Source organism: Colobus angolensis, unplaced genomic scaffold, assembly GCF_000951035.1.
Source record: "Colobus angolensis palliatus isolate OR3802 unplaced genomic scaffold, Cang.pa_1.0 Scaffold596, whole genome shotgun sequence".
Taxonomy (NCBI): domain Eukaryota; kingdom Metazoa; phylum Chordata; class Mammalia; order Primates; family Cercopithecidae; genus Colobus; species Colobus angolensis.
Genome location: NW_012119554.1, coordinates 233,777 through 253,912, shown reverse-complemented (window position 1 = coordinate 253,912; position 20,136 = coordinate 233,777). Strand labels below are relative to the sequence as shown.

The following is a 20,136-nucleotide window of genomic DNA, read 5'->3' as shown; positions in this document are numbered from 1 at the left end:
TGAGCCCAGGAGATGGAGGCTGCAGTAAGGTACGATGGCGCCATTGCACTCCAGCCCAGGCAACAGAGATTATGCCTTAATAATAACAATAACAGAAAGTAAAAAGACAATCCACAGAATGGGAGAAAGTATTTGCAAATCTGATAAGAATCTGGTATTCAGAATACACAGAGAGCTCTTACAACTCAACAATAAAAACATAAACTGATTTGTAAAATAGGCAAAGGATGGCCGGGCGCAGTGGATCACTCTTATAATCCCAGCACTTCGGGACGCCAAGGAAGGTGGATCACCTGAGGTCAGGAGTTCAAGACCAGACTGGCCAACATGGTGAAACCCTGTTTGTACTAAAAACACAAAAAAAATTAGCTGGGCGTGGTGGCAGGCATCTATAATCCCAGCTACTCGGGAGGCTGAGGCAGGAGAATGGCGTGAACCCGGGAGGCAGAGTTTGCAGTGAGCGGGGATCGCGCCACTGCACTCCAGCATACGCAACAGAGCGAGACTGTCTCAAAAAAAAAAAAATTAGCCAGGCATGATAGTGCAGGCCTGTAATCCCAGCTATTCAGGAGACTGAGGCAGGAAAATCGCTTGAACCCAGGAGGCAGAGGTTGCAGTGAGCTGAGATCGCGCCACCGCACTCCAGGCTGGGTAACAGAGAAAGACTCCATCTCAAAAAAATAAATAAATAAATAAATAAATAAATAAATAAATTGTGGCAAAGGATTCAAATAGACATTCTCCAAAAAAATAGATACACAAGTGGCCAGTAAATATATGGAAAAATATTCAGTATCCTTAGCCATTAAGAAAATGCAAACCAAAACCACAGCAAGACCATTATTTCACACCCACTAGTACACAATCAACAACAAATGTTTGCTTTTTGGTTTTTTTTTTGTTTTTTTTTTTTGTTTTTTTTTTTCTTTATGTCCTAAATGGTGTTAGGGAAAATGCTATCTCACCATTTCTGCAGGCTTTTCTTCTTGAGATGGAGTCTCGCTTTGTTGCCCAGGCTGGAGTACAGTGGTATGATCTTGGCTCACTGCAACCTCCGCCTCCCGGGTTCAAGTGATTTTCCTGCCTTAGCCTCCCCACCAAGCAGCTGGGAGGACAGGCACATGCCACCATGTCTAGCTAATTTTGTATTTTAGGCTGGTCTTGAACTCCTGACCTCAAGTGATCCGCCTGCCTTGGCCTCCCAAAGTTCTGGGATTACAGGCATGAGCCACCGTGCCCAGCCCCATAATCAATAATAAATGTTGATGAGGATATGGAGAAACAAAACGCTCATACATTGCTGGTGAAATCGTAAAATAGTGCAGCGTCTTCGGAAAACAGTTTGGTAGTTCCTCAAAAAGTAAACAGAGTTAACCCATCATTCAGCAATTCTACTCCGAGATATCTATTTGAGACAACTGAAAACATGTTCACCCAAAACCCTATACACAAATGTTTACAGCAATATTATTCATAACAGCAAAAAGGAGAGCCAACCCCAATGTCCAGCAACTCATGAATGAATAAACAAAACGTCACATGTCCTGAGAAACGCAAGAACTCTCAACAAGAACACTCCCTTCAAAAGAGATTTGACCAACTTTAATATGGCTTCTGGCAGCCTGAGGCCATGTCCGGGGGACAACACAGTCCCCTATTGAGTTCCTGCCTGGTAAAGCTCAGGACTATCAAAAGAACGTACCCTTTATTCCAGTCAACACCTGACATAGGCCCCTGACCTCCCTTTCTTATAGCATATTTACTGAAAAGGGTTTATAGGTTTACAGAGCTATTCAATTGTGCCATTTCTTTGAGAGATGTGTATGTATAGGTCGAGTATCCCTCATCTGAAAGGCTTGGGACAAGAAGTGTTTTGGATTTCATTTTCGGGGGGATTTTGAAATATCTGCATTATACTTAACCGGCTGAGTATCCCAAATCCAAAAATCCAAACTCCAAAATGCTCCAATGAGCATTTCCTTTGAGTATCATGTGGGCACTCAAAAAGCGTCAGACTTTGGAGGATTTCGGATTTTCGGATTTTCGGATTTGGGACGCTCGACTTGTATCTCCTACAGCTCAGGAGTCTCTTTCTCAAGGACCTGACAGCCATTCCTTTGAAATGTAATCATCAGGAAGGGTAGGGCCTCAATCTCCCAGTCTCAGGGAAGATCAAATCCTAACTTTGATCACTGCCAGTAGACACAGCTAGCCTAATGACATTCACAGCAACCAACGCCTTATAATTTTTCACTTGAGTACCCACTCACTCCACCTCCCTGCGCCCTCAAGCTCCCTTTAAAAGGCCCAGCTACCTCCGCACAAGTCAGCCTGGAGCTCGGCTGTCAGTAGTTACTGAGTAAAATCTGTTTTTATTGCTCTGACGTCCGGCTTTGTTTAATCTTTGACAATCCATACAATGGAATATATGATTCAGTCATAAAAAGGAGTGAAGTGCTGAAACATGCTACTACACAGATGACCCTTGAAAACATCATGTCAAGTGAAAATGGCCAGGCCATATATTATGTGGTTCCATTTAGATGAAATGTCTAGAATAGGCAAATCTAGAGAGAAAGTAGATTAGTGATTGACAGGAGCTGAAGGAAGAGGGGAATTGGCAATGATTACTTTTTTTAATTATTATTTTTTTTGTAAGATACAGGGTCTTGGTCTGTTGCCCAGACTGGGGTGCAGGGGCACTATTATAGCTCACTACAGCCTTGCAGCCCAACTCCTGGGCTCAAGTCATCCTCCTGCCCCAGCCTTCCAAGTAGCCAGGATTACAGGTACATGCCACCAAGCCCAGCTTTGGCACTAACTACCAATTGGAATGATGAAAATGTTCTGGAATTATTTAGCAGTGACCAATGCACAACCTTGTAAATATACTAAAAAAAAAAAAAACACTAAATTGTACACTTTAAAAGACTGAACTTTCTGGTATAAGAACTATATCTCAATAAAATTATTTAAACTAAGATAAAATAAAAATAATGACTAATCTTTTAAAATTTGTTTGTCAAAGTTAGGAAAGTTATGAAACCAAAAACCTCAGACTGTAATTTTTGGGAACATGACATACACTGAACACATTTGGCCTGTGTCACATTGGCACTGCAAGAAAATTCTAAAGGTAGTAAGTATGGACAAAGTCTTATAACACTCATGAAAATCAGTGGGACCCTGATCAAGTTTTTGAGGATGAAACAAAATTATAACTGAAGTAGAAAACATGACCAAGGCCAACAGCCCCAGTCCTGTAACTCGTCAAATTGCTACCAGATACACCAGCAAGAGGCTAGGTAGCTTAGTGAGCTGCTCGCAATTTCACAACTCACTATGTCATCAACTAGAGACGAGGCATCCAACCTCTCTCATTTTACAGGTGAAGAAATTGAGACCAGAGAAGTGAAGTGATTTGCCCTGAAGCCATATAGTTGTCAAGGCTCAAATAACCTGGATTCTTACGAGATAAATCCTTTAGCAGGTGGGATTCCAACATTCAAAAAGAAGTGCAGGAAGTGAAATGGAAGAGATGTGAAAACTCCTTCTCATGCCAGCTGAAGCAAGAAAACTCTATGTCAGCCACAGAGCATAGGACTTGCTTTTCAGGTTTTCCCCTTGGCACAGCCTACAAAAGGGCAGACCTGAGCAGCCAGCCCCATCTACACCTTAGATCAGCTGAACCCGCAAGAAACGAGAAACTAAGAAGAGAAACACATTTAAACCTGAGAAATCCCTCTCATGTTGACACTTTTATAAAAGTCAGCAGGACTTACTTCAATATTCTCCACAATCCTCGTAACTACGGAGGCGGTAACTGAATACCAATAGGACTCCCCTTTCTGCTGGCGTTCATTCTACAAAGGCAAGAGTCAGAGTTAGGTCAATCTAGTGTTCTTGCTCATCTTACACGTGTCACCACAACTGCTCTTATGGCCCAAAAGATCTCTGCCTTGCCTTCCATTTCTCCTCCAGGGCTTGAAGTAGTGCTTTCTTACGTTCCCTTTCCAACAGCTTCTCCTTTTCATCATTGAAATCCTGTATTTTTTCCGGGGCTCCAATTAAGTGAAGGCTGGAGATGGAGATCACCCAAGGGTCCACATGGGGGCGATAAAAGGGAATCTGAAGGGTTACTTTCCCAATGAAGCCTGGAAGGAGAAGGAAAGTCTCGTTCACTGTCTGTACATTTTTAATTCTTTCCATTTTTTGGTATTTTCACAATTTTGTTTAAGGAGCATGTATTGCTGTTATTACTTTTTTTTTTTTATTTAAAACAACAGCCAGCAGGCTCTTGCACATGTGAAACAAGTGTTAGGAGGCTGACATCTCTAAGAACGAGGTATAATCACTTATATAAGCTGGAAAAAGTTTGTGAAGACTTCACCACATCAACAGTAACATCCCTCCTCTAGAAACCATCTCCTTTTCCAAGTGGAGTACATCTTACATTTCCTTAGAGTGTCTTTCTTCCCCAGGTCCCGCACAAGCCCATGGACACTAAACTCATGTATTGCTCATTATTCATTGTCTGGTTGATAAGTACTAGTTGGGAGTCATCAGACCTATGATATATTCAATCTTGAACATCCCCACCACAAACTGAAACGTAGGTAACATGGCACTGGCCTTCTCTCAATAAAGAATTCTGATTCTTCATGAGAACCTGGGCTGATGAGAAAGCCAAACGGCTCAGTAGAATTGTGATACTTATTTCCCAAGTTCTTCCATTTCTAGCCAAACCTCCTAGAATACAAGCTTTCTTTATATTTAATTTATAGGAGTAAAGCTATGTTACCCAGGCTGGTCTTGAACTCCTGGCCTCAAGTGATCCTCCTGCCTCAACCTTCCAAAGTGCTGGGATGCCAGGTGAAAGCCACCAAGCCCAGTCCAACAATGGTATTTTTAATGACAACATCTAGTGATCAACTGTGTAATCCAGTATTAAATTCAGAAATTTAGCTGGGCTTGGTAGCACGTAGCTGTATTCAACCATTTCAACTAATAGTTGGGGAAGCTGAAGCAGGAGGATCTCTTTAGCCTGCAAGTTCAAAGCTGTAGTGAGCTATATGATAGCATCCCTGCACTCCAGCCTGGGTGACAAAGCAAGACCCTGTCATAAATAAATGAATGAATGAATGGAGGCCAGGCGTGGTGGCTCATGCCTGTAATCCCAGCACTTTGGGAGGCCAAGGCAGGCAGATCACCTGAGGTCAGGAGTTCAAGACCAGCCTGGCCAACAAGGTGAAACCTCGTCTCTACTAAAAATACAAAAAAATTAGCTGGGCATGGTGGGGCACACCTATAGTCCCAGCTGCTCTGGAGGCTGAGGCAGAAGAACTGCTTGAATCCGAGAGGCAGAAGTTGCAGTGAGCCGAGATCGCACCACGGCACTCCAGCCTGGGTGACAGAGCGAGACTCTGTCTCAAAAAAAAAAGGAAAAGAAAAAAGAAAAAGAAAAATGAAAGGGGAAAGAAAAGGAAACCCTGAATGTAGAACAGAGGTTCTCACATTTTAGGAAACGTAAGAATCACCTGGAGTGCTTATTAAACACGTAGGTTCAATGACATTCCCTCAGAGATTCCGATTCAGTCGGTCTGGGGATCACCTGACCTCCCTACCACCATCCCAAGGTCATCCTGATAAGAGTGGCCCAAAGACCACACTCTAAGACTGGCATAAACTCTAACATTTGCTATATCCTTCCTCTAACTGGTCAAATCGATGCAAACTCCAGGGCTCTCAGTTTTCACATCCCAAACAATTTAAGACTCAAATTTCCTCCCCGTCCTTTAGTTCCACATACCAGCTTTGACTTCAAATGGTAATTCCAATTCTTTCAAGGCATCTTTCTTTAATGGCAAGTTTTCTAATTCAACAGCACCTAAAAATAAAAACAGCATCATGAAATACCCATTTAACAAATACAGCAGGCCACCTACTCCTGTGTGTAAAGCATTGAAGGTTAAACGGAAAGTTTTACATCTAGAACAGGCTACATCATCTGTAGGTTAAAGTTTTACATCTAGAACAGGTTATATCATGTGTAGGTTAAAGGGAAAGTTTTACATCTAGAACAGGTTATATCATGTGTAGGTTAAAGTTTTACATCGAGAACAGGCTACATCCTGTGTAGTGCTACCACCAGCCCATACGCTTCATCTAAACGAATTTCCAGGCCATCTGCTCTAACATCTACATGAGAGCTGAAGCTTAGGTGCTGATGAAGAGTTATGACCAAGAGTTACATTTTCCATAATAGGCCAGATAGTAAATATTTTAGGGTTTATATGATGTCTGTTGAGTATTCTCCTTTTTTTTTTTTTTATGAACCCTTAAAAATGCAAAACCCATTCTTAGTCTGCAGGCCAGATCTGGCCCGCTGGCCCCTTTGCTGACCCCTCGCTTAGGCTAATATTTACCAGAGGAACATCAAAATCTGACTCACCTAGGATGAAATGCAGGCTCCTGGGCCCCACCCACAGACCAACTAACTCAGAATCTCTGGGATTGAAGCACAGAAATTTGCAGTTTCTAACAAGTTCCTTCCACCCTCAATCCCTCCCCAAAATGAGTATAGCACATACAGTATTCAAAAGTCTATGATCTAATTAAATGAAACTGGTCTTCAAAAGGAATTATACTCTTCTCTTCTGGGAGAACTTCTTAGCACCTCTACTTACAAGTGTAATAACCGATCAGAAAGCAAAGGAAGGAACAGGACTGAGAGGTGACAATGTGCTAGTAGCCCTCAGCACCACCTCGGCCTCAGCGTCCACTCTGGCGGAGCTTGAGGAGCCCTTCAGCAGGCCACAGCACCCTGGGAGCCCCTCTCTGGGCTGGCTGAGGCCGGAGCCTCCTCCCTCTGCTTGCCGGGAGGTGTGGAGGGAGAGGTGAGAACCCGGGCTGCGCGCTGCGCCAGCTGGTTGGTGTCAGTTCTGGTGGACACGGGCGCCGGCTCAGCAGGACCTGCACACGGAGCGGCCGGCCGGCACCGCCGGCCCAGGGCAGTGAGGGGCTTAGCACCCGGGCCAGCAGCTGCAGAGGTTGCGTGGGGTCCCCCAGCAGTGCTGGCCCACCAGCGCTGCACTCAAATTCTCGCCAGGCCCTAGCTGCCTCCCCATGGGGCAGGGCTCGGACCGCAGCCTGAGGTGTCCAGCTCCTCCTCCTGCAGTGGGCTCCCAGGCGGCCTGAGCCGCCCCAACAGGCGCCGCCCCCTGCTCCGTGACGCCCACAGCCCAAGAACTGAGGAGTGCAGGCGCAGCTCCGCACTGGCAGGCAGCTCTGCCTGCAGCCCCCTGCAGGAACCACTGGGTGAAGCCAGCTAGGCTCCTGAACTGGATGGGGACTTGAAGAACTTTTATATCTAGCCAGAGGATCGTATGTGCACCAATCATCACTCTGTGTCTAGCTCAGGGTTTGTAAGTACACCAGTCAGCACTCTGTGTCTAGCTCAGGGTTTGTGAATACACCAGTTGGTACTCTGTATCTAGCTAACCTAGTGGAGACTTGGAGGACTAGCACTCTGTGTCTAGTGCAGGGATTGTAAATATACCAATCAGCACTGTGTCTAGCTCAAGTGTGAATACACCAGTTGGTACTCTGTATCTAGCTAACCTAGTGGAGACTTGGAGGACTAGCACTCTGTGTCTAGTGCAGGGATTGTAAATATACCAATCAGCACTGTGTCTAGCTCAAGGTTTGTAAATGCACCAATTGGTACTCTGTGTCTAGCTCAAGGTTTGTAAATGCACCAATCGGTACTCTGTGTCTAGCTCAAGGTTTGTAAATGCACCAGTTGGTACTCTGTATCTAGCTAACTCTGTATCTAGCTAACTAGCACTCTGTGACTCTGTGTCTAGCTGGATTGTCAACGTACCAATCAGCACTCTGTCAAAACAGACCAATCAGCTATCTGTAAAATGGACCAATCAGCAGGATGTGGGTGGGGCCGATAAGGGAATAAAAGCAGGCTGGCCCAGTCGGCAGTGGCAACTCTCTCCCGTCCCCTTCCACACCGTGGAAGCTTTGTTCTTTCGCTCTTTGCGATAAATCTTGCTGCTGCTCACTCTTTGGATCCATGCTGCCTTTATGAGCTGTAACACTCACCGCGAAGGTCTGCAGCTTCACTCCTGAAGCCAGCGAGACCACGAACTCACCAGGAAGAACGAACAACTCCAAACGTGCTGTCTTTAAGAGCTGTAACACTCACCATGAGAGGTCTACAGCTTCACTCCTGACAGCGAGACCACGAACCCACCAGAAAGAAGAAGCTCCAGACAGATCTTAAAGTCTGAAGGAACAAACTCTGGACAACCCATCTTTAAGAACTATAACACCACGAGGGTTCGCGGCTTCATTCTTTAAGTCAGTGAGACCAAGAACCCACCAATTCCAGACACAGGACCACCACTGAAAATTCTTTTCAGACCCAGCTTTTATGACTTAAACCCAAAAGTGAATAGACAAGAGAGCAGCTAGATCCATCACTCTCCTGGCTATGCAAGCCATTCGCCCTCACGTATACAGGGCCCTGCTCTGTGGGAGGCACTGTGATGGCCACTGGAAATGTAAAAACAGAAGGCAGAGTCCCCATCCTTAAATCACTGCCATTGTTTTTACAAAATTGAGTGACACAAGGCAATTTTTGAGCAACCTAAGTCTGTCTGAGAGATACATTTTTCAAGAACAGGGAGTACAGACAACAACCATTAATTGGTAAGAAATGCAAGAGAGCCTTTTAACTCCAAGTACAAAATAATGCAGAAAACGTGATTATATTTCCCTTTAAATGACTGTTCAGGACTTCTGGGTTACTGGTTTCTAAAAAATTCAGGCCAGGTGCGGCAGCTCACACCTGTAATCCCAGCACTTTGGGAGGCTAAGGCTGGGAAATCGCTTGAGCCCAGGAGTTCAAGACCAGCCTGGGCAACACAGCAAGACCCCAACTCTACAATAAATTTTTAAAAATTAGCCAGGCATGGTAGCATGCACCTGTAGTCCCAGCTACTGGGGAGGCTGAGGCAGGAGGATTGCTTGAGCCCAGGAGGTCAAGGCTGCAGTGAGCTATAATCGCACAACTGCACTCCAGCCTTGGTAACAGAGCTAGACCCTGTCCCTAAAAAGAAAAAGGGGGAAAGGCCGGGCGCGGTGGCTCAAGCCTGTAATCCCAGCACTTTGGGAGGCCGAGACGGGCGGATCATGAGGTCAGGAGATCAAGACCATCCTGGCTAACACGGTGAAACCTCGTCTCTACCAAAAAAATACAAAAATCTAGCCAGGCGAGGTGGCGGGTGCCTGTAGTCCCAGCTACTCGGGAGGCTGAGGCAGGAGAATGGCGTGAACCCGGGAGGCGGAGTTTGCAGTGAGCTGAGATCCGGCCACTGCACTCCAGCCCCGGCGATAGAGCGAGAATTCGTCTCAAAAAAAAGAAAAAGGGGGAAAAAAAAGAAAATTCAAATCTAGCAACTTGGCAGATTCTGAACAGATACAATCAATTTATTTTTTGACTTTTGCAGGAATATTTGTCCACATGGGCCATGCCCCCCCCACCCCACCACCATACCTTAAGACTAACGGAAAGGAAAAGTTTATTACCCCAGTGAAACAACCCCATATCCACATTTGGGGAGAAAATGAACATAAGGGGAAAAATAATCATGAAACGTTTCCCTTAGTTGAAATAGACTTAAAGGTGGCAATTAAATAGTTTCTTCTTTTGAATAGCATGATTTACACTTCGAATCGCCTTATTTTTAATTTTATTTTGAGATGGAGTCTCGCTTTTGTCACCCAGGCGAGAGTGCAATGGCACGATCTCGGCTCACTGCAACCTCCGCCTCCTGGATTCAAGTGATTCTCCTGTGTCAGCCTCCTGAGTAGCTGGGACTACAGGCGCCCGCCACAACACACGGCTAATTTTCTGTATTTTTAGTAGAGACAGAGTTTCACCATATTGATCAGGCTGGTCTTGAACTCCCGACCTCAAGTGATCTACCCACCTTGGCCTCCCAAAGTGCTGGAATTACAGGCGTGAGCCACTGCACCCAGCCCGAACCACCTTATTTTTCAATGCCCAAATCTGTCACAAAGGCAGGTGAGCTCTGGGCTTCCCTGGCAGCTGTACAACCTTGGGAAAGTAAAGGGAATTACAGGCAACTCATACCACGAAAAGTTAAAGCTGAAGCATGGGGGGCAAAGGAGAAGATCTAGAGAGAATGTAAAGGAAAAAATGAGAAGAAAAAACAGCCTACACCAAGCCAAAAGCAAAGGAATCTGGCGAACCATCACGGCCATGGTTTAAGACTGAAGATTTCCTAGTCCCCACCCACTCAAATATGCACCCACGACTGGCCCTGCAGGGAAAGGTCCCTCCAAAGATCCACGCAGAAAAGCACCCAAAGTACTGAGTGCTTTAGAAATGATAATGTTGGTCACTTACTCCAGGCAGACATTACAGACTTACTCACGGATGTCTCATCCAAAAACTCCTCATCTCAGGCTAGCAAGAAATCTACTCACTAAACTGGGAGTAATTTAGAGGTTGGTCATTTCTTAGTAATTTCTAATGGCTACTGAATTCTCTTCCCTCTGCTCCAGGTTGAAGAATCAACCTAAGTTGCAGAGCTTATAAAAACAAAAAGGAGGGGAAATGGAAGTTTTGGGTTACAAATATACGATATGCCCCCAGGCTGAAGTTCAGACTCTGACATGGTACTGGCAGCCTCTACCTTCTCTGGAGTGCAGTGGTACGGTCTCAGCTCACTGCAACCTCCGCCCCCTGGGTTCAAGCGATTCTCCTGCCTTAGCCTCCCGAGTAGCTGCGATTGTAGGCGCCTGCCACTGTGCCTGGCTAATTTGTTTTATATTTTTAGTAAAAGCGGGATTTCGCCATCTTGGCCAGGCTGGTCTTGAACTCCTGACCTCAGGTGATCCACCCGCCTCAGCCTCCAAAAGTGCTGGGATTACAGGCGTGAGCCACCTACCTTCTGGCCCCAAACCATTTCAAAAACACCCTGCAAGTTTTCAGCCTCTGCTCACAGGGCGCATTCCACCTGGAATGTGGGGACCTGCCCAGTGCCACCTATGGAAATCCTGCTAAAATCCACTCAAGGCTGGGTGCAGTGGCTCACGCCTATAATCCCAGCACTTTGGGAGGCCAAGGCAGGAGGACTGCTTGAGCCCAAGTGTTCAAGACCAGCCTTGGCAACATGGTAAAACCCTATCTCTACAAAAAATAAAACAAATAGCTAGACCTATGGTGGTACATGCCTGTAGTCCCAGCTACTCAGGAGGCTGAAATGGAAAGATCACTTGAGCCCAGAGAGGTTGAGGGTGCAGTGAGCCGTGATGGTGCCACTGCACTCCTGGGGTGATAGAGCAAGACCCTGTCTCCAAAAAAAAAAGGAAAGAAAAAGAAAAAGATCCACTCAAAAAGCTATCTCCATAACCTTCCCAGAGTCCTACAGGCAGAATGGACAGCTCTCTTCCTTCACATCCCCTCGCATGATGCCTGTATTTCCAGAATAACCATTTCATCTATACTCCCTTGTATTACTGTATAATTTGTCTCCCAAACAGGTTAACAGGTTAACAGTCCTCAGGGACTATAGAGTCCCTCAGGGACTATAGAGGTGGAATAAGAAGATGGATGTGGTGGTTCATGCCCATAATACCAGCACTTTAAGAGGTCAAGCAGGAGGATCACTTGAGCCCAAAAGTTCACGGCTGCAGTGAGCTATGATCCTACTACTGCACTCCAGCCTGGGTAACAGAGTGAGACTCTCTCTCAAATGAAAAAAAAAAAAAGAAAAGAAAAGAATAGCAGCTACCATTTAGTGTGGTCTTACTGTGTCCAAGCACTTCATACACATTATCTCATTTAATCCTCACAACAATACAAATAAATAATATTAGTTTCTCCCTGCTAACTTTTATATTTTTAGTAGAGATGGGGTTTCACCATGTTACCCAGGCTGGTCTAGAACTCCTGGCTTCAAGTGATCTGCCCACCTTGGCCTCCCAAAGTGCTAGAATTACAGGTGTGAGCCACCACGCCCAGCATCAATAAATGTTTTTGAATGACTGAACAATGAACTTTTATTTTTTGAAACAGGGTCTTGCTCTGTTGCCCAGGCTGCAGTGCAATGGCAAGAACACAGCCCAGGTGCGGCCTCGACCTCCTAGGCTCAAGCAATCCTCCCACCTGAGCCTCCCAAGTATCTGGAACCACAGGTGTGCACCACAACACTCAGCTAATTTTTTTTTTTCAGAGAAGGGATCTCACCATGTCACCCAGGCTAGTCTTAAACTTCTGGCCTCAGGTGATCCTCAGGCCTTGGCCTCCCGAAGTGCTAGGATTACAGGTGTGAGCCACCACACCCGGCCTCAATAAATGTTTTTGAATGACTGAACAAGTGAAAATTTTTGGGGGGAAAGGGTCTTGCTCTGTCACACAGGCTAGAGTGCAGTGGAGGGAACACAACTCCATGCAACCTCAACCTCTCCAGCTCAAGCGATCCTCCCACCTCAGCCTCCTAAGTAACTGGGACCACAGGCACGCATCACCACACCCAGTTAATTTTTTTTTTTTTTTTTTTGTAGAAAAGGGATTTCACCATGTTGCCCAGGCTAGTCTTGAACTCCTGGCTTCAGGTGATCCTCTCATGTTACTTTGTATTTTGTTTATTTGTCTTTAAGTCTATCTCCATTCTTAAACAACTCATGTTACTTGGCATTTTGCTACTTTTCATATGTGGATACAATCATATATATACACACACACACACACATATATACAATCTCTTTGAAGTCCAAATTGCCAGCCAATCCAATCACACAGATATGACCATGAGGATGGATGATGATAACATTGTCTGAGAGCCTACAATATACCAAGAACAGCTCTAAGCTCTCTGACCCATATTAATTTCTCAGTCCTCAGAACCTTACGAGATAGTTAATATTATCTCCAATTTACAGAAAGGGAGAGTGAAGCATGAAGAAACTGAGTAACCTGCCCACATTACTAGTAAATGGAAGAACTGTGATTCAAACACATAGTTTAGCTAAAAGAATCAATACCCTTGACCACTATTTCAGTCCCCTTTGCATCTCTCAAAGCATCTAGAACAGTCAATATCTGTAGATAGATTGAAATGACATTCTCGGCCGGGTACAGTGGATGACGCCTGTAATCCCAGCACTTTGGGAGGCCCAGGTGGGAGGATCACTTGAGCTCAGAAGTTTGAGACCTGCCTGAGCAACATGGTGAAATCCCATCTCTACCAAAAAAAAACAAAAATTAGCTGGGCGTGGTGTTGCATGCCTGTGGTCCCAGCTACTTGGGAGGCTGAGGCAGGCGGACTGCTTGAGCCCAGAAGGTCAAGGTGGCAGTGAGGTGCAATCACACCACTGCACTCCAGCCTGGGTGACAGAAAGAAACCTTGTCTCAAAAAACAGAAGAACATTGTCATTCCTATCTAGTACCCTCTCTATCCCCACACACTGCTTAACTGTGTCAGAGATGAACAAGCAGATGAACCAACTTCTTTACGAAGCCATTCCCTCAGTATACTTCCGTGCTCCCAAGATGTTTCTGGCCAAGCTCTGTGATGTGCTTTGGATCCATAAGCATCAGGTACCATACTAACACTAGCTATGAAAGAAAAAGCATTTTTCCATCCTGCAGAGAAATATTCTTCAAGTTCAACAGGTTCATTAAAAGCCATAAAGAATAATGTTTTTAGAAAGGAAATAAGGGCAGAAAAGCAGTTTAAGGTACCAGATAGATAAACACAGTTGTTGTTACAAGATATATTCTAAAACTGCTGAGCAATGTTAGTACAACTCTGTAACACATCAGATATCATCCATTTCCATTTATTCATTTCTTCAGCAAATGCTGTTGCCATATCACTCCCGACAGAACCAGCTCTTTGATTAGTAGGGTCACGGCCTGCAGCTCTCTTTCTAGGCCCTGTTACGTACACCTCATACAACGTAGTTAGCTTCACAGTGGTCTGAAAACTTCAATAAGAGACCAGAGAGGTGAACTTGACACTACTATCGCACTCTGAACGCATCCTCTTCCCTGATAGACTGCTCACTCTCGCTTTCCACTTAGCTCCTGTTTCAGGACAAGAAGGAAACTAGAATAGGAAAGGAAAGGAAGAGAGTGGGGAGGGATAACCATGACAGCTCTGCCCATGGCCTATCGCTGCCACAATCATTTGGTCAGAAAAACATGGAAAGCAACACTTTTTTTTTTTTTTTTTTTTTTGTGATAGAGTTTCACTCTTGTTGCCCAGGCTGGAGTGCAGTGGCGTGACCTCAGCTCACTGCAACCTCCGCCTTCCGGTTTCAAGTGGTTCTCCTGCCTCAGCCTCCCGAGTAGCTGGGATTACAGGCGCCCGTCACCATGCACAGCTAATTTTTGTATTTTTAGTAGACAGAGGTTTCACCATGTTGGCCAGGCTGGTCTCAGACTCCTGACCTCAAGTGATCCTCCTGCCTCGGCCTCCCAAAGTGCTGGGATTACAGGCGTGAGCCACCACGCCCCGCCGGAAAGCAACACATTTAAAGGAACAGGTGAACCACTGGTACTCCATTCTCAGACTACGCAAACAGCTGTGTCACTGTTCTCTCTAACCTGTCCTGGTCCACTTACCAAAACTCACATCCACGAAGGTGAGGTTTCGCTGTATTTGAAGTCTCCTTCCCATTTCCTAAGATTTTACATACTTGCAGACTGACTTTCTTCTCTTCCTACATATGTTAAAAAGCTCCATTTTGAGTTGAGCAAAGAGAATTTAAATTAAAACAAGGAAAGGGAGAAAATGCAGCTTTCGAATTCCCATGCCAAATCAGGGACTGCATTTACCAAGTCTAGGCCTGTAAAGGGTAAAATGTCTCAAGCTTCAGGTACTTTACTATTAAGCAAGCCAAAACCTCAGAAATTCTGTTGAACACCTCACAGTAATCAATTTTAAAACTTTTATTGAGGGACTACTATATGCCTGCAGGCTAGGGACTTTAAATGTTATTCCAGTTGATCCTTATAGCAACCCTCTGGAGGTATCTCTGTCTAAAGAATCTGAGGCTTAGAATTTCAATATGAGCTATTGTTCACATAGTTAATAAATGACAAAACAGTATTTGAAGCCAAAATCAATGCTACTGTCAGTACGTGGCTGCCTCCACAAAGCTTCATAAAGCTAAAAAATTAACTGGGACTAAGCACAGTCACCAGTAGTATAGCTTATTTTGCTTTTTTTTTTTTTTTTAATATTTAATAGTTTCTTAAAATCTACAACAATATAGCTGTAAAGTTACTCTGTAATAATCATCCGGGTCATATGGGACCTTTTTACACACATTTAGTACAAAGCCATCTGGGCATTAAGTTTTAAGATTCTCAGTACAACAAAAAAAATACAAAAACAGAAATGCCACCTGTAAAGCTGTACCTCACCCAGAGAAATACTCACCTTTCAGAAGTGCAACTGAGAGCTGGTCAGTGTTCAGGTTATTGACATATTTCCCCAAATAGGTATTGAGAACCCAGGCTACAAGGCCTTCCAACATGACTATATCCTCAGGAAAAGGTGTTTAGAAATCATGGATCATTCTTTATTTCTCTCTTTCATGGTCACAGAAAAATCTGTGAAAGGAAAATAATGAAAATCAACATAAAAACTGAATGATTTTCTAAGCCAATTTCATCCTCTACCTGCCTGAAGGTAGAGGAATCCCAAGAACAGGCTGGAGTGCAGCGGCACGATCTCGGCTCTCTGCAATCTCTGCCTCCCGGGTTCAAGCAATTCTCCTGCCTCAGCCTCCCCAGTAGCTGGGATGACAGGTGCCCACCACCACACCCAGCTGATTTTTTCTATTTTTAGTAGAGATGGGGTTTCACTGTGTTGACCAGCCTGGTCCCAAACTCCTGACCTCAGGTGATCCACCCGCCTCAGCCTCCCAAAGTGCTGGGATTACAGGCGTGAGCCACTGCGCCTGGCCGCAGAGGTTTTAAAAGATGAGGCAAGAAGCTCTGTAAGATGCCCCCTTCAGTAACTGGAGGCAAACCAAAACATCCACATTCTGATGCTGCTTCAGGGAATAGTCACTCTTAAATTTACCAAAAATTACCTACAACTCAAAGCTGTCTATCTTTTCAGTGTAACTGTCCATTGTTCACTTACGGTGATTTACCTCAGGATTAGACCACCCTGATCAGAGGTTCTCATATGGGCATAATTTAGTAATGTCCAGAGGCATTTTTGATCATGACTTAGGGGCTGCTACCAGCATCTTGTGAATAAAGACCATGGAAGCTGCTAAACCTAAAATGCACAAGACAGCTCCCACAGCAAAAAATTATCCAACCCAAATGTCAACAGAGCCAACATTAAGAAACCTTATCCTAGATTAAGACAGAATATGCCCTAGGAGATTGTCCGAATGAAATTCATGAAAGAGGCCAGGCGCGGTGGCTCAAGCCTGTAATTCCAGCACTTTGGGAGTCCGAGACGGGCGGATCACAAGGTCAGGAGATCGAGACCACCCTGGCTAACACGGCGAAACCCCGTCTCTACTAAAAAATACAAAAAAACTAGCCAGGCAAGGTGGCGGGCGCCTGTAGTCCCAGCTACTCGGGAGGCTGAGGCAGGAGAATGGCGTAAACCCAGGAGGCGGAGCTTGCAGTGAGCTGAGATCTGGCCACTGCACTCCAGCCTGGGCAACAGAACGAGACTCCGTCTCAAAAAAAAAAAAAAAAAAAGAAATTCATGAAAGAGGCCAGGAGTGGTGGCTCACGCCTGGAATCCCAGCACTTTGGGAGGCCGAGGCAGGTGGATCACCTGAGGTCAGGAGTTCAAAACCAACCTGGTCAACATGGTGAAACCCTGTCTCTACCAAAAATACAAAACTTAGCCAGGCATGGTGGCAGGCACCTGTAATCCCAGCTACTCGGGAGGCTGAGTCAGGAGAATCCCTTGAACCCAGGAGGTGGAGGTTGCAGTTAGCCAAGATCATACCACTACACTCCAGCCTGGGTAACAGAGTGAGACTCCATCTCAAAAAAAAAAAGAAAAGAAAAAGAAATTGATGAAAGAAACCTGAATAAAGTTGGGGGTGGGGGGAGAATTCACATTCTTTAATGATCCTCATTAAGGCCACCCAAATTAAACGTCTCAAATTTGTTCATGAGGATCACTTATACAATCATATACACAGGAGAGAGACAACAGTGCTTTACCACTGTTCTTAAATGTCCTGGAACTGCATTACCAGTACCTGGGCACCAGATGACACTGGTATGATGAACAATCTTAGTCAATTATTACAAACCAAACTCCAGAAATCCTCTGACTCCAGCCACAGTATTTAGATGTGGTAGGTACTACTGCCCGTTATAATAACTGGTGTTTACCAGTATTAGCAAAAAAAAAAAAAAGTAATTTTAGTACTACAAAAAGTCAACATGAGGGAAACTGAGACACAAAAGTTTAACTGGGTTCTCAGATTGCTCAGCTAGAAGATCCCAGTGGAAACTGTGAGCCTCAAATCTTGCTCTGATCCACCATGTCAGTCATCAGCCACCCTGCCAGGCACTACAGATTTGCCATGGCACACATCCCACTGGAGCCAGCCTACTTTCAGGATCCTTTCCAAGCACGCTGCCCCACCTCTAGTGATTCATCTTAGTGCCAGAAGACACACCTGTCCCAACTGAGAGGCTGCCATCCAACAACTACCTGAAGCACAAGGCCTCCATAAGAAGGAACTCAGCCTCCTAGAAAAACTGGCTTTCATTTGTCAACAATATCTTGTACTTCCAGAGAAGATTCACTTTTGTTGTCAACAGTGACAGTAAAAAGAAAAAAACAGGCCAGGCGCAGTGGTTCACGCCTGTAATGCCAGCACTTTGGGAGGCTGAGGCAGGCAGATCATGAGGTCGGGAGATCAAGACCATCCTGGCTAACACGGTGAAACCCTGTCTCTGCTAAAACTACAAAAAATTAGCCGGGCGTGGTGGTGGGCGCCTGTAGTCCCAGCTACTCAGGAGGCTGAGGCAGGAGAATGGCATGAACCCGGGAGTCGGAGCTTGCAGTGAGCCTAGATCTCGCCACCGCACTCCAGCCTAGGCGACAGAGCGAGACTCTGTCTCAAAAAAAAAAGGAAAGAAGGAAAAAAACAGCATTTGGTAAAATATTTGCCCAATTTCTTTCCAAAGATTTCTTTTTTTCTGCGAATGGAATATAAAGATATTTTTTAAGGGTAGAGTTACATAAAACTAATTATTGGCTACATTTGTTTAAAAAAGGTTATAAGAACAATTTTTTAAAAACCAATGATCAACAGTCTGAGTAAAAGAAACATTTCTCTATTGTAACTTTTTTTTTTCTGGAGACAGAGTGTTGCTCCTTCGCCCAGGCTGGAGAGCAGTGATGGGATCTCGGCTCACTGCAACCTCCATCTCCTGGGTTCAAGCGATTCTCCTACCTCAGCCTCCTGAGTAGCTGGGATTACAGGCACCTGCCACCATCCCCAGCTAATTTTTGTATTTTTAGTAGAGACAGGGTTTCATCACGTTGGCCAGGCTGGTCTGAACTCCCGACCTCAACTCCTGATCTGCCCACTTTGGCCTCCCAAAGTGCTGGGATTACAAGCATGAGCCACCGTGCCTTGCCACTATTGTAACTTTAAAGGAGTAAATTTGTGAACACCAAATGTGAAACTGACTAATCTCACTATGGGGACTCCAAACAAACTTAAGAAGCCAAGGTCAGAGTACTCTTTATTTTTGTAGTTATTGCCATTAATTTCGGCCCCAAATGCCAACTCTCTCTGAGTGCCAACTACCAATTATCTCCAAATCAAGGGAAACAACTGTCAGTTTGTAAACAAGTTCAGGCCCTACCCTACTTGCCCTAAATGGAAAAGAATGCAAAGCACAGGTTTTAAAAGCATGAGCGATTAGCACTGTAAGGCGCCCTGGTCAGTAAAATTGAGGCCCAAACCAGAAAGCACCCATGATTTGCTCTGCTAAGCATCTGGACCCAGCTTCAGGCCACTTCAAGGATTCCCTTGAGGAATTCAGTGTCAGCAAGGGCCGCCAGACTGGTCAGAATCCCAAAGTGTTTACACTCTGGTCCATCAGGGCTTCTAGGCAGCTGCCTGGCACTAACCCCCACCTGGGCTCCCCTACCCAGTGGGGCGGGTGACAGTAGGGATCAGTGCTGAGCCCACGGGCGGGCAGACAGCCGGGCATGACCTTGAGCCAGGCCCCTCCCCTGAGGAGCAGCCAGACCGGGAATAGGAAGGACTGGCAACCGGACCTGGGCGTCCCTCCCCGAGGCGGCCGGTACTGAGCGCTGCCGGCGCCAGGGAGCTCCAAAAAGGGGGCGGGGGCGGCTGTCCGACCTGTGGCCCCACAGGGACGACACTGCCCGGAAGGCGACGCTCCCACAACCTTCCCGCCCCCAGCTCTCGGAACCCGCAGCCCCCTCCAGGGAACAGAGACCCCACCACCCAGGTAAAACCTGGAGGGAACAGCGCCGGGATCCCACACCTAGGAGGAGTGGCTGGGCCAGGGCGTGACCCTGGGGGGCAAAAGGTAAAGAGAAGTTTTAGGCCTGATGTCTCTGCCCGAGAGTGTGACCTCGGGTGGCTGATTAAGGCTAAGGCATTCTAGGGAACTGACACCCCACTCCTGGGCGTAATGTGGGGGACTCGCACACTAGGGTCCTGCATTGAGACTACGGCTCAGGCGGACAGGCGCGGACTGACACCTCCCAATTCCAGGGCGCCAGGCTGCTGGGACCCCAGAAAGTGTGCCGGCGTCCGGCAGGGGCTCGGGCTCCCCAGGACACGGACATCGGGGTTCTCAGAGGTTCAGCCAACTCCTAGCCTGTGCCTGGGGTGTTCGCGGGGACTTGGACGCAGGGGTCCCCGGAGGTGGCGGGCTCGGGGCCTTCGGGGGAGCAGACACCCCAGGGTTACCCCGAGGGGCTCAGACCGAGGCCGGACGACGGGGCCCCCAGGCTCCCAGCATCGCTCTCCCCAGGGTGGGCCCGGGCCCCCAGGTCTAGGCGGAGCTCTAGCGGCGGCCCGTGAATCCGCGCCGGCCCTGCA

At 46.2% G+C, this 20,136-nt stretch overlaps 1 protein-coding gene across 2 annotated transcripts in view; it reads right to left on the bottom strand.

The window, feature by feature from the left end:
- Positions 1-15,668, bottom strand: part of VPS13D (vacuolar protein sorting 13 homolog D (S. cerevisiae)) — a 281,733-nt gene extending 266,065 nt beyond the window's left edge. For both annotated transcript variants that reach the window (XM_011962545.1, XM_011962546.1), the window contains exons 1-4: positions 15,492-15,668; positions 5,810-5,887; positions 3,964-4,154; positions 3,783-3,863 (exon numbers count right to left, since the gene is read on the bottom strand). In XM_011962545.1, the coding sequence (XP_011817935.1) occupies positions 3,783-3,863; positions 3,964-4,154; positions 5,810-5,887; positions 15,492-15,588 (447 nt within the window). In that variant the 5' untranslated portion in view covers positions 15,589-15,668. The remainder of the gene's footprint in view (positions 1-3,782; positions 3,864-3,963; positions 4,155-5,809; positions 5,888-15,491) is intronic.
- Positions 15,669-20,136: the final 4,468 nt, after the last annotated feature.